At 41.7% G+C, this 14,224-nt stretch overlaps 2 protein-coding genes across 4 annotated transcripts in view; one reads left to right on the top strand and one right to left on the bottom strand.

Moving 5' to 3' along the window:
* Nucleotides 1–359: 359 nt before the first annotated feature.
* cxcl13 (chemokine (C-X-C motif) ligand 13) lies at nucleotides 360–2,066 on the bottom strand. The gene is made up of 4 exons (XM_029511226.1): nucleotides 1,969–2,066; nucleotides 1,432–1,549; nucleotides 880–960; nucleotides 360–774 (listed from the first exon to the last, which is right to left on the bottom strand). The coding sequence occupies exons 1-4, from the start codon at nucleotides 2,030–2,032 to the stop codon at nucleotides 732–734; spliced, it is 306 nt and encodes a 101-aa protein (XP_029367086.1). The 5' UTR covers nucleotides 2,033–2,066; the 3' UTR covers nucleotides 360–731.
* A 4,687-nt stretch (nucleotides 2,067–6,753) lies between these two features.
* Nucleotides 6,754–14,224, top strand: part of kank1a (KN motif and ankyrin repeat domains 1a) — a 41,024-nt gene continuing 33,553 nt past the window's right edge. Inside the window, exon 1 of one of the 3 annotated variants that reach the window (XM_029510339.1) lies at nucleotides 6,754–6,845. The gene's annotated coding sequence lies outside the window, so the exon portion shown is untranslated. Of the gene's footprint in view, nucleotides 6,969–13,285; nucleotides 13,424–14,224 lie in introns of those variants that run through there. The other 2 variants (XM_029510335.1, XM_029510337.1) reach the window with 2 other exon arrangements.

Genomic DNA, 14,224 nt, shown 5'->3' with positions numbered 1-14,224 from the left:
AATAAATTTCGCCAGGCCTTTTTAAAGGAAGTGCTAAACTGGGTATCAGTATTTTCATCTAACTTGTGGCTGGTAGCTTTTCGAATCAACACAGACAGCAGTCACACTTCTGTGTGTCCAAATAACAAAAATTACCCAGCCACATAAATTTGGTCCTGTTTGAACCCGGAGCTGCAGACTGAGCCGCCGTCCGTGCTTTAATGTGGTCTGACGGATTTCTACAAAGGCTACAGCCGCATCTGAGCAGCTGCTCCTCCGGTGGAAGTGAATGTGCTCAGCAGCACCTGTGTCATCGCCTCCACCCACCCCCACCCAACACTCCCCCCACCTCCTGTAGGCAATAAACAACGTCACTTTGGAACAGTCTTATCTGTCTGTGCTTTATTTCATCTTCACAAAAACACACAGCGCAAAGAACATCAGAAAAAACAGCTTCAAAATCTGACCTGCAGTCAAATGTGATACACAGAAGTAAAGACAAAGAGCATTTTGACAATAAAATGTCAAAGTTGACTCGTTCAGATCACCAATAGTACAGCTATTTAATGATTCTTGAAATAAGGCGATAGAAGATCGTTGCCATTTCTCCAGAGAAGATGAACAAAATGACAGTAACACAGAAGATTCTTTGGCTCAGTTATCCTTCAGTTAATTCACAGCTTCGTTTGCATGAATGGAGTCATTTCTCCATCGAACGCCACCAAAAAACAGAAAGGTGAGCGTTTTCAGACCTATGCAGCAGTGGTGGGTGACAGAGTGGTGGCCCCTTCTCTCCTGCAAACAAAACAAAAAGGAAATTAGAGAAGCCGAAGCTGATTTATTTTGGTGCAACAGTGATTATTATTTTTTTCATTATTAAAATAACGGAGAAATGATTACATCTGCAGTCTGCGGATGGTGGAGCTGAGCCACTTCGCAGACGGATCGATGCAAATTTTGTAGCCGTTCTTTGTGATGATTCTGTGGAGAAAGAAAAGCAAACTCAGTCAGTCAATGTGTGTGTTTTTGTTTTGTGTTATTTAAGGTCTGAGCTGACAACACCAGCTTTTCCATTTTGTGTAATTCTGGAATAAAGTTCCAGTAAATGATTTATTATCACTGACTTTCTGTCAGGTTTTGAGGATGTTGGGCTGTTAGGTAAGTTCTTTTGATTTGGTGGTTCCTGTTTGTGAAAGAGCTGGAAGTTCAGTTTTAAATTACTCATGTTTAAGCCATTTTAAATGTGTCCTAATAATTCACAGGGGATTTTAATTCTTATACAACTACAACTACTAAGAATGTGAATCACATCCATAAAAAAAACTGCCTGTTTTTGAATATTTTTCACTTTGTGTTCTGTCATTGCTCTCTCTTCGTGCAGGTGGAGACTCTCCTGGATTATTGTGAGATTGCTAATATTTGAATGAGCTGATTTTTCTCTGAAGAACTCACATGAATTCCACCCAGCGACAATGTCCTGAAATGGGACGCATCTCGAGCTTCATGATGGCGCGAAGAGGGACGAACTTGGAGGTCGTCCTGATGCATTTACAGCCGTACATGGGAAAACCTGTAAAAAATAAAATCAAATAAATGAAATGAAAATTTCAATCTGAAAAAAAAAAAAAAAAGTCATCAGGTGCTGAAAACTGGAGTTCAGCTCACATGGACTCATTGTAGAAAGAGAAGAAAATGTGTTTGTTATACATGTTCACATTCAACGCAGTCATCATTAAGTGCTGCTGTTTTTAGTAAAATACAAAATTTATAAAATATATAAAAAGGTCCAATTAGAGATAGTAAAAATAATAATATGAGTACTTGTGTTTTATGTTAAATAGATGGCTGAGTGCAGGACATGACTAATGAGCTAATGAAGCAAATAGAAACAACATACGTAAATCTAATCTTGCAAGGTGAGTCAGAAAAAGCACTGAATAAAAAAATAAAATAAAATGAGTTTTTGGCAGCCGGAGAAAAGTTTCCTACCGTGGGTTGAGATGAGGCAGCAGAGGAGAGTCAGGGCGGCCAGCAGCAGCAGCTGTTTGGGCATCTTTGCGGCAGTTGTTTTGATCTGATGGCACCAATGAGGATGTGAGAGTGAAGTGAGAGTGATGGAGTAGAGTTTATAAAGCAGCCAAGGAGGAAGGAACAAAACACACAGCTGACGCTGCAAAAAAAAAAAAAAGTCAGAATTGTGGCATGTTGGCGTTTTTGGGGGGGTTTTCTGATGGATGGACTAAATCTGGATTGGTTCATGTTTTGTTTTTGTTTTTTTGTTTTTTTTTTACTGTTCTCTCAGAGCCTGGCATTTTTTTTATTACTGCAAATAAAACAATTTAAAATGACATAAGAAAATTTATTAGTACCTCAGATGGGTAATTTGCACGTTACAACAGCATCAGACGTGTAATAAATATCCTTTCAATTTAAAATTTAACCAACAGTTACAGGCCAGAATTTGATATATAAGGTGTTAACTTCTATTATTGGGCTGCTTTCAGAAACGCATCCCACGTTGGCTTCATGTGGTCTATAAAACCTGACAGTTGTGGGAATCCCTGAAGAATTGTTTGTACTGATGAATGATGATATGAAGGACAGGGGACACAAACAGGTGGGACTTTTTGCAACTTTTCTGATGTCGATCTGGCATATGAGTCTGGTGATTTAAAAAGGTAAGCCCCGATTATTCACTGTCTAAAATACATTTCACAGGAGCCGCAGGTTGTGGGGGTGACCGCTGAGGAACCACTGTTCCACCGTGCCGTCCCAGCACATACTCATGTTTTCTAATCTGGGAAACCTCCCACATGAAATCTGTAATCAGAGGTTGAGATATTTGCTTATATTTGATTTGGGAAAGTCCCGGACCGACCCACTGAGCTGACCGCAGGATCGACCGTCTCCAGAGATAGATCTGAAGAATATTTTAAATCCTTCAGTGGCAGTTTGACAGTTCCACCATCTCTATATAAGTGTATCTGAATATATGAGAGTATCATCAAAAATTCATTTCAGAATTATATAGATTCATTAAACACAGACTGGGAGATTTCAAATGTTGCTGCTAATGAAAACCTGAAATTCAGTCTCTTTGTACTAAAGTCTAAATCAGCTCTTGGATGAGATTCTAATCCATCTAAATATACCAACTGACTTCTGTTTTATCCGGTCGGATGATGATTATATATGATACAATTTGAAATGTGTCCAATATAATGCCAATAAAAGTGAAACAATCTTCGAACTTTTCTGCGGATGTTCACAGAAACACCAGTCAGACCAAAGCCCCCCCCCCCCCCCCCCCCCAAACCCGCCACAGACCGCCGTTGCACCTGCACATGCACAGTTTTTGTTTTACATCTCCCTGTGCAACATTCACTTGATTCACAATCACTGAACCTTCACTTTCTGCAGCTCGTCTCCAGCTGTTCAGGTCATCCACCGTTTCATCTTGAAACCGACGTTTTTAGCAAACTTGCCAGAGTCTGGATTCAACCTGGGCAGAATCAGGAACAGAAAATTCTTAAGATACTGGAGAGTACCAAGAAGTAACTTGAGCGGCGCTGCACTTCTGTATTTGCCTCAGAGGCCTCTGAAGGATAACCACATCCTGTTTGGTAAGTAATTAATTGACGGGACTGTTATCACCCCCAAAATTAGACTTCAGTTCCCGTTTATGAAAATAAGATGTATATTCCAGGATTATATTTAGATGAGCTCACTTATGTACAGTAAGTGCTGAACTCTGCAGGATCACATTGGAGACCCCTGACAGAGCCAGAGATGGTCAAAAGGCGGTACAACTGAATTATATGTACGTTTTATATTTAATCCTTTTGTGCAAATTGATCCATTTCACGAATCGGTCAAGTGTGCAAAAACGTGAGACCCACCTGGAATACTGAACAGATATTCTGTTCCGACTGACCGAGTGAAGAGCGATGAGAACAAACAGGAAATGCTTTGGTGAAAGCTTTACACGGTTGGAAAACTGTGACTGTTCATCTGAAACTGATGCTGCACGAGCATCAGCGCAAGAATGAGCTGTCGAGTCAAGTTCCAGCAAAAAGATGGTATTTAGCGATATTTATCGAAACTCTTCAAACTATTTGTTTAATGGTTTTTTTTATAAAGGTTTATAAGGCTAAATGATTATTTCCATTAAAATCTTTACTTCTAACAGTTCTTCTGTATATTTCCTATTCATATATTTATATGGAGGGAAAACTTCCTGGGTTTATTTTTGCCAGATATTTTTTTCCAAGACGTTATGAGGTCTATATGAAATTCATGAAATTCATCTTCAATCCCCAATCGATATAAGAACTTTTTCAAATTTGGGTTATTTTATGTAAAAAAAAAAAAAAAAAGAGAAGTGTTTTTTGAGGTTGCAGTGACCTTTGACCTTCCGTTCATCCTCGAGTGGTGGATCTAACCTGCTTCGTGCCAAATCCTGATCAGACCACAAACTCATGAGGAAAAACGTTTACTGAGGTACAAAAGCAAGGGATCAAGAGGAACATTTTCCCATTGACGTCAATGCAATCTGGTTTGTTTAAGGCTCTTCAGTGCTGGCTTCACTTTTCAGTCTGTTTCATAAACACTACTTATTTCAGCCTCATGAGGAAACTGAGGAAAGAAATAGACACAAAGCTTTGCGCCCCTATTTGACCTCGAGCCAAATTTAATTCAAAAAAAGAAAAAAAGAAAATGTAACTGAAGAAACGTCACACTTCAGTTTCAGGATAAAACAGAACTTTACACAAAACTTTAAGGAGACGGTCACCACAAAAGGAAAAGTGAAGAGAGAAATGAATGTACTGCACACACTTCCTCCTGTAATGAACCAAGTTGGCCTTCTATTATTAGTGTGTCTAGAAAACTATTCAACAAATGAAAGATATTGTCCCCCCAACCAAGAAAATACTCCTGACTTTAAAGAGAGGAAGAAAAAGGTCAGCGAGTCACGAGCAACAAGGCCAGTCGTGTTTCGGAGTTGGTTTTGTTTGTCAGTGCATTCATAAAAATTCCTCTCCTTCCAACGTTTCCGATCATTTCAAGATGACTTCAACCCTGCGCAGAAAAAAAAAAAAAAAAAAAAGAAGTCAGGGGCAAATATATTTTTTATTATTTTTATTATTTTATAATGGCGGGGAAGTTCCATGTTCGCCTAACAGGGTTTTTTTTTTTTTTTTTTAGTTCTTGTTAGTTTCCACTTGCAAACTAATAAATCTCATCGTTTGCTTGTTCCTTTGAGGAAACTTCTACATTTCACTGTAAATGTCAGCTACCGGTGTTATCTGCTGGCGTTGACTCGAGATACGGGAAAGCTGCCATCATCTAACGCTACCTACAGTAGATCACAGCAGACTAACCAAGGTGATAACCACAAATGTGCTTTGCATCAGCAGATGGGAAACGCAGATTTCCATTTTGCCTAAACCAAAAGCAAGACTCAAAAAAGTGTAATGTGTAACGCTGATAAGAGGAAGGTTCAGCAGACGATGATCATCCCCATGGGAAGCTGCAAGAAGGCAGCAACGCCTGAAAACGCTCGTGGCTCAGAGCAGAAGAGAGGTTGGCATTCAAGAAATACTTGTTACAGCAAACAAACAAATTGTCTAAACTCTCAAATAATCGACGTGAGAGATCGACATAGTCATAATACGAAGCAGGCAACCAGAGGCCAAAGAAAAACTTTACTAATCCTACTGAAAAAGAAATGAGCAGCTTCATTTATGTGGGAATGAAAAATCAATGAATGATTTCAGATCAGTTATCTGAGATCTATGTGATATGTGATATGTGGAACACAGGAAGAGTATCACCTTCGTGGCAGCGAATGAAATTGATCTGTGAGGCCTCATTGTTTTATTTTTCCTGCTAAAATAAAGATAAAACATCTACTGCCGTTACGCCAGCTCATTCTGGGGATTCATTTCAGCTCAGATATGGAAAGGAAAAACTTTTATTGTTCCTGGTTGTTCATGTGTCAAACGTAAAAACATTGTTAATGATCTTATCTCGGTTTAATTTTTATCCATCGCCATATTTGTAAAGGTTTTGTCAGATTTTACTGCAGCTGTAACGTTTAAACAGACACACATTCGACCTAATAATCAGCCTCATTGTTCATTCTCATATCTTTTTTTTTTCATTAGAATTAAGTTTGATTAGTGTGTGTGTGTATTTTCCTCATACTTGCACACAAATAATACACAAAATAAAATTGTGTTAAAACAAACCACCACAAGATGGAGGCCTCGGCTCACTTTGTGTTTGAGGACTAGAATTAACCGTCAACATCCACAAATGTGCACACACCGAATGTTTGTGGGAATTTTTCACCTTTAAAAACAAAACAAACAAACAAACAAAACAAAAACTCGCCTTTGTTACACACTTTTGTACAACTGAGAAGAGTTTATATTAATCCGCCAAGGGAAGTAGGACTACATTGTTGGGCGGATGAAAACCATTTACACTTTTATTAAACTTTAGATTCATTTCTCCTGTTTAAATCCTGTTAATTTAATTTCTGTTTAATTGTATTATTATTATTATTATTATTAATAATAATAATAATAATAATAATAAAAATAAAAACAAGTGATTTTTAATTTTTTTTTTTAACAGGAAGTTGATCAAGCGGAAATAGGTCACCTGTGTGGGGGCGGGGCGGGGCGGGGCAGGTGAGCTCGCGCACCTGAGACCGACCTTCACATCCGCGCGGAGCGGACCAGAGCCGGTCTGGAGCACCCGGACTGCGCATGCGCGCCGGTGAAGGGGCGGACTCGTACAAAGAGGCGGCCGGTCCGGACCCGCACACGGACGGACCGGGACACGGAGAGACACCGGAGGTGGGAACCTGGATCCGTTTTTTTTTTTTGTTTGTTTGTTTGTTTGGTTTTTTTTTTACCGTCTCAGGTTCGAGTCCGAGAAGAAACGGAGGACTGAAAGCGGAAAAAACCGGCTGAGAGTCGGTGAGTGAAACACGTTGGATCAAATTCACTCCTTCAGGATGTTTGTTTGTTTGCTTTGTTTGCAAAACGTGCACGAGCACTTTAGTGTGTGTGTGTGTGTGTGTGTGTGTGTGTGTGTGTGTGTGTGTGTGTGTCCTGGGTCAGGTGGTCCTGCAGAGACCAGATCAGATCAGACAATCCCATGAAGTGCTGCTGCTTAATCTGGATTATGTTTAAAGTAATCAGTTTGCTGCTTGTTGTGTTGTTGTTGTTGTTGTTGTTGTTGTTGTTGTGTAGTTTTGGGTCGAACTTTGAACTAACTACTCGTGTAAGGAAATAAGGAAGGAAGTATCCTCACTCCACCTTTGAGGGTGGTGCAGCTGTGATCCAGATTGAGACGTTTTTATGGCCTCCTACTCTGAATCTGAATTCAGACGGTGCCCTCGCTGTCTTCTTCTTCTTCTTCTTCTTCTTCTTCTTCTTCTTCTTCTTTGGTCTCACTGCTGTCAGAAGTTGTGTTTTCAGGATCAGAGCAGACCTGGATGGTGGTGAAGAGCTGCAGGGGTCAGATGGAGGGCTCTTTGAGTTTTTGTCCTCCTCCGCCTCTTTCCTTTTGGAGATAAAGGCCTGAATTGATTGAGCAGGGAAGAATATCAGCCTTGTGACGAAGATTTAATGAAATTCTTCGGCTGCCGCTGTGGCACTTTTTGGCGCCTAACCCTGAATTCATTTTTCTACACTTGCGTATAATAAGTCCAGATTCTGAACAGTGATTTCGTTCATCAGACCAAACAAAGCGTTCCTTCAGACATAAGACACCAAAACCTGCCGTGTCTTTGATCCTCAATAAAACACCATGTTTTCTGTAAATTACTTCAACCTCTATTACTTCTATTTTTCTGGCTTTGAGTCCAGCTATATTCAGACGATTTGGCTTTTTAATTCATGCGAGTATCTCAGAATTTAGTGTATTTTTTTTGTTAAAAATACAGAAATCAGTACTGATTAGCAAACTGAGACATATAAAAGCGCTTTAATTGAACTTCTGGACCCCGTTTATAGATTTTTAACTCAGCTATGTTTACTAAATCCTCTTAATCCTTTTCTCCCAGTGGACCAAATTATCAGTTTAACACCCTGCTGCGAAAAGGTGCCACAAACCTCCCAGATGACCTTCAACTTGATTCGGTTTCCCAGCGAACGTATATTTTCAGAACAAAGCGGGGAAGTTAAGAGATGTTGGCTCTCGGCCGAAGAGTTTGTTATGGACACTGGAACCAGCAGAGCGGTGAAGTTTTGTTCTGCCAACGAGGCTCAACGTACACAAACACGATGTCTCAGCAATCGTCACAGTTATGAGACGACGGCACATTCAGCATAAACATCTAAAGTTCCTCCCGCAGAGCTTCACGATGAGTAAAGACACTAACAATGTAGAGTTTTATGTTGTTATGGAATTTCAGATGAAAATGACGAAACTGAAGAAATTAAAAATTGAATTATGGATTTCAACACTTTTGAAAAAGTTGCTTTTTTTTTAAACTGTGAAATCAACAAAGTAAGAAAATCTAAAACTTCATCATAGTTTGCCAAAATGATATATTCTACAAAGTTTAGCTTTACGCTAACAGAATTATGTTATCAATCCTGAAAAGGTATATTTCTTAGTGTAACACTTTCGTTTTAAACACGTCCACGCGGCCATATTACATCTGAAGTGATCACATGACCACTCAGGTACCAGTGGGCACGTGGGACAGAGGATAGATAGATAGATTGTATTTATCGATGAATTAATCAAGAGGATACCTGAAATGATCAACAGCTGCAGCACTAGAACTAAGAAATGAGCGTTTGGTAACTCCGGAGTTCGGCGACAGGAAGAAGAAATGCACGCAGCACCGTGGACGACTCTGTTGTTGACTTCCCGCTTGTTCTTTCTGTAACGGTCTGGGTGTTGAGTCTGGGTTTTGTGCTCACACTTCAGAAACAACACCAGTGGAGGCATTCCTCAGCTTCTCCCGTTAGCACATAAGCAGATCTGGTGGAAGCGGCTCCGCCTGGCGTCGGTCGGTACATCAGGCTTAGCGGCGGTCCGGGTCCACGTCGTCAGGCCTCTGTGGACAGACGGCGAAGGTCTGTCAACTAACGCCTCGGTGTGACGGGCCTTCTGTCCACGTGCACAAAGCCTGCACCCCCCCCCCCCCCCAACCCCCCCCCCCCCCCCCAACCTCTAACCACCACCTCCCTGTGATTATGACTCCCATCCCGCCACTGTTTGTTCAGAGAAAATGACTTCCACTCCGCTGCGCCGTCTGAGCCGGTTGCACGTCAACGCCGGCCTTGCTTTTCTTGCAGCCGTACGTTTTTTTTTGTGGAGTGCTTTGCTGCTGTGTTTTCTCTGTAATTTCATGTGGGGGGGTTGTGGGGGGGGTGCTGAGTTGTAATTTTAGCTTGGGTTGAACATCTGTGCATGCCTCTGTCCCATTTGTGCTTCTCTTGCATGTTTCAGTGCTAAAAATACAACCCTTTTTTTTTTCGGGGGGGGGGGGGGGGGGTACAAACTTGAGGAGACGTTTGAAGGATTTCTTTTCGTCTGTGAGATTTTAACCCCCCCAATGAGGAAAAACCGCTCTTACTGTGGAGGTGAAGGCAGTTGTTACAGCTGCTCAGGTTTTCAAGTGTGGGATGAAGAACTACATGGGCCTCCGAGACTGCACTGTTATTACAGGATGAATTCAACTTTGAATAGTTAATCCCCCGAAACAAAACCGTTAAGCTTACCTGGAACAGCAGACCCGACAAACTGCACCAGAGATATTTGCTCAAAACAAAATTCATTTGGCAAGACGTTAGATTGTATTTAAGATATCTCAGCAGACTTTAAATGAAAAAGAACAACAAAAGGGAAAGTCAAGCTTCAGGGAATCCTCCTAAAAGATTTCCATCAGCCCGGGCAGCTGCCGCCTTGTTTGTGAGGAAGTTGTTACCGGCCTGATCAAAGCTCTGGCAAAAATGCTCAAAAATCTGTATAATCGGAGCTTGCTGGTTTTTTAGCGGCTTAGCTGAGTCGGGGCCGCCTGAGATGGATTGGCTGCATTTGTTTTTGGTGTTTTTGTTTTTTTTTTACCCAGGCAGTTTGAAGTTTCTGTGATTTGGTCACATATAGATGTTTCTCAAATGGTGATGGTGTGAAACAAACTAACTGAACCAACGTGCCTTGAATAGACTCCAGATGGCAAAACATTTGATTGTTTGCTTCTTGAAATATCTTTAAATATATTATTGTCCTGGATCTCAGTGTGAATCCTGTTTTTTTTTTTTTTTAAGGTTTGAAAGTTAAAACGTAGGCTTCTTCTTTGAGAAGTTTGATTAAAGTGGCTATTTATCATTTTTACAGGTTCTTCTTGTTTCCAGTCTTTATGCTAACCTGAGTTAGCCGACTCATAATAAACTCTTCTCCCTGAACTGTGAGGGCACCAGACTTCTCGGACGTTGGTCCAAGTTGACAGGAGCTCTTCCAGATCTAAAGGACTCATCGTCGTTGTTCCACAAAGCTGAGAACGTTTTTGTCAACTTAAGATTTTAATTTTTTATTTTTGATAGTATGATAAAAGTGAACACCTTCGGAGGTTCTTTGTGTCCAGACAGAACTTGATCCTGCTGAGTGTTTAGGGCCTGTAGACCTGAACCCCCCCATCAGAGCCACAGTGCCGTCATTCGATCAGAAGGTGTCCACTGAAGACTTCCTGGCCCAATCTTTTGACCTCGCTCGTCTTTCCGCCGGAGGAGCTCGCTGTTTTCGTTCAGGGGATTCGCTGCCGCGTGCTTCAACTTGTGTGCGATCTGTTGGGAGAGAGAATTGTGGTGGCGAACGTGAACGAGTGAAGGTATTTCTCCTGTGTGGTTGGGATTAACCTCCGGCTAAACCGCGAAGTGTGTTTCACAAAGATGTTTTGTTTCCTGGTATGTTAATCCTTTTGCTCTCATTCATGCCTCCTCTCAGTCATCATGTGCTGCTTAGATCAGAGACGATCAGGAGGAATCATCCACATCTTTTTTTTTTGCCATTTACGAATGAACCTGGTTTAACTGGGAGTTTCCTCATTTGTATTGAGCCGTTTCCCGACTTCCTTGGCGGCCTTTTGACCTTCCTTTTTTGTAAACATCACTGAATATCTTTCACGTTGATACAAAGCTTTGACCATACTGTCTGACACAAAATATAACTGATGAATCGGCTGACTGAGGTTTCTTCTTATTATCATTATTATTATTATTATTATTATGTAATCACTGTTAAATAAACCCTGTTTGTTTTTGAAGATGAGTCACCGTTGACTTTCCTTGTGCGTCTTTGGTGGACGTGACTTCATCTTTTGGTTTTGTGTTGCTGATCCTGTTGATTTAAATTAATTACACGGTGAGAGTCACCCCGGAGTTAAAAGCACGGCGCCTGACGCGGCTTGCTGTGAAGCATTTGTTTTGATATTTGACCACAATGAGAGGAGTGGCAGAATGTGGCGAGGCAGGAAACCCCAATTATCGTTCGCTGCCTTAGCGAAGCTTCGAGGGGAAACGCGGAGAGAGAAAAGAGACTCTGCTGGTGTTAAACTGTCTGAAATCAGGATTTCACCAGCCACTTCCATACCTACAGAGTCGGGCTAGAAAGCTTTTAATGTGTCAGGAGTTCATCTACATTCTAGACTTTTATTTGTATTGAGAAGTGCTCGAGAAATAAACGTGAGTACTTCTGAAAATAATAAATCCCTCGGATTTTCATATTTAAATAGCCGGGACAAAAACATGGAGCTGCTTCCTGTTAATTTTATTTTTGTGCAATGAAGTGGAATTGTGGTCAACGCACAGAAAACACGCTGCCTGTCACACGTTCACATTCATACCAACCAGCGTTTCTTTCGGCCGACTGGTATTAAATATATCGATGAAGTGGCGAGGCTTGAGGTTCAGGCTTGTGGCGCGGAGAGTCATCCCAGGCAGCTTTTTCTGTACGTCTTCATTTGCTGAAGCGCGGCAGAAATGATAGAGATCAGCAAAACATTCAGCTCCCCGACATACCAACAGTTTGTTGCAGCAGCTCGTCACTATCCCTCTCAGATCAGATCGTCTGAGGAGCGGAGAGGGGTGGAAAGCCCGCCTGTTTCTTGTACATTAAGCAGGACAAGGCAGGTGCAGAGGGAATCCGGGACTCAATTGATACTGTGATAATCCCTCAGCTATGCAGGCATGCACAGACTTTGCCTGTCAAGTCGAAGCATCCCACAAGCTGGCAGATTCAACCCTTCAGCAGACGAGCAGAGCGGCAGTAAACAGCCGGCACGAGGGCCTCGTTTTCCACAAATATCATTCTGTGCAGGAGTGCACATGTTTCCTTTTACATTTTTATTTATTTATTTATTTATTTATTTAGACGTTTTTATTCGGTAAAATTCACAAGTCAGAACACAGCAGGAGTGTGGAACTTTGTGTTAACTCCTGTCTGCTCACCCGGTCATGATGAAACATACACTTTAGGCATCCAAAATGTAGCCATCGATGCCGAGAGGTTTGTTTTTGCTTTTGTTTTTTTGGTATTAAGCTGTAAAGTTGGATGTTTTTCAAAACTGGAGTCTGTTAACTCACTTCAGGATCCCGTTCATGCATGGAACAGCTCAAACTCCAGTATGTTACATAACATCTACCAACGCCGACTGCTAGCAGCTAGAAGCTCACAGAATCAAATGTTTTTTGCTAAATTTTATGACGCTTTCAGTCAAAAGGAGGTGGTTTATTAGTGGTCAAATAATTGTTGGAAGAAGTTTTCTCCATCAGTCAACAAAGAGCTTATGTTCTTTTAAAGCAAAATATATATATATAAAAAAAAATTCACCCATTGCAGCTACTCTAATTAGACATATTTGTGTGTTTCTTTGTTTCCAGCAGCAGAACATTGATGACCACATTGGTGACCACTTGGTTGTTGGATAAATAGAAATGGTCACATTGGGTTTTGGATCTGTTTGTAGGTTTTAGATTGAGAAAGCTCTCTCAGATAAAAAAAGAAATAAATAACTAAACAATGATTTGGCTTCCTTCAGTTCACTGAAGCAGACGGTGGGAACGTGTCCCTGAAGGTGGAGCGTCGCTTTAACGAGAGCCGAGGTGGCCGGTCCGTCTCCACACCGGCACATAAAGAGCTGCTGAGCTCGTCTCCTCTCGGGGATGCCACAGTTTACGGCTGAGAGCGCCGGACCCTCGGCCCGCTGGCCACCAGGCTGCTCATGTTACACTGGCTGCTATTGTCAGGTTACAGAGTGTGTGTCTGTGTGTGTCTCTGCTGCGATTGGCTGCTGCTCAGCCGTGTGAGACAACGCCGGCTGACGTCTCCGAGCTAATCCCTCATTTCTCTCTGGTTGGACTGGGAGCTGCAGCTGAGGGAGATGCATTCACAAAATAACTTTCACCACACGAGGAAGGTGAGTGGAAAACACAAGACTTTGGAGTTGGGAGGTGTCACTCTGGTTTGTGTTTGGCAAACACAAATGTTGGTGTATATGGTGTGTGTTGGAGCTGACACTGAACGCTGCCCAAAAGTTTTATCTCTGTCTAGAAACAAAACAGGAAAAATCTGCTTCCTTTGTTGGTTAAACATTTAAACATTTGGAACGTTCGGTCCTCCATCCGGGTTCTGATCAAGCTTTTGGATCATTTTATCTCGTTTTAGAGAAACCTGAAGCATGAATGTCTTTCCTGAGGTGAAGTTGTTTTCAAACATGCTTTTGTTTGATAAAACATAAAGACACAACAGGATTATAAACCCAGATATGATGATAAAGTATTCTGGGATATGAATGATCAGGTTTGTTTTTTTTCCCCAGTAGATTGGCTCCTCTGTGTAAATGATGGTGAGATGGTGTGAACCAGGGTTTGGTCCGGACCGCTCCGACCTCGGCCGGCTGAGCCTCCACCCTTTAAGCTGGCATGTGTAGCTGGCTGCAGAAAAATCAGCACGTTGTGGCTTTTTTTTTCTTTTATTTTATTGAGCTCCTTCCTTGTTACCTCGTCGACTTGTTTGTCGCGGCTCAGACGGACCCGACAGTTTGGCTTCTTTCCTTTAGGCTGGTGTGAAACCTGCCTGTTTAGCTCCGCTGTAGACTAAACAAGCAGAGCCCGGACCCGCCTTGGTCTCAGTTCGACCCCCGAGCTGAGTTTGGAGAGATTGACAAAGGCGGCTGTTTGGTGTTAAATCAGTTTAAATGGTAGGTGGGTTTGAAGGA

This window comes from Echeneis naucrates, chromosome 9, assembly GCF_900963305.1.
Source record: "Echeneis naucrates chromosome 9, fEcheNa1.1, whole genome shotgun sequence".
Lineage (NCBI taxonomy): Eukaryota > Metazoa > Chordata > Actinopteri > Carangiformes > Echeneidae > Echeneis > Echeneis naucrates.
The sequence above is the reverse complement of the archived record's forward strand: the minus strand, read 5'-3'. Positions and strand labels throughout refer to the sequence as shown.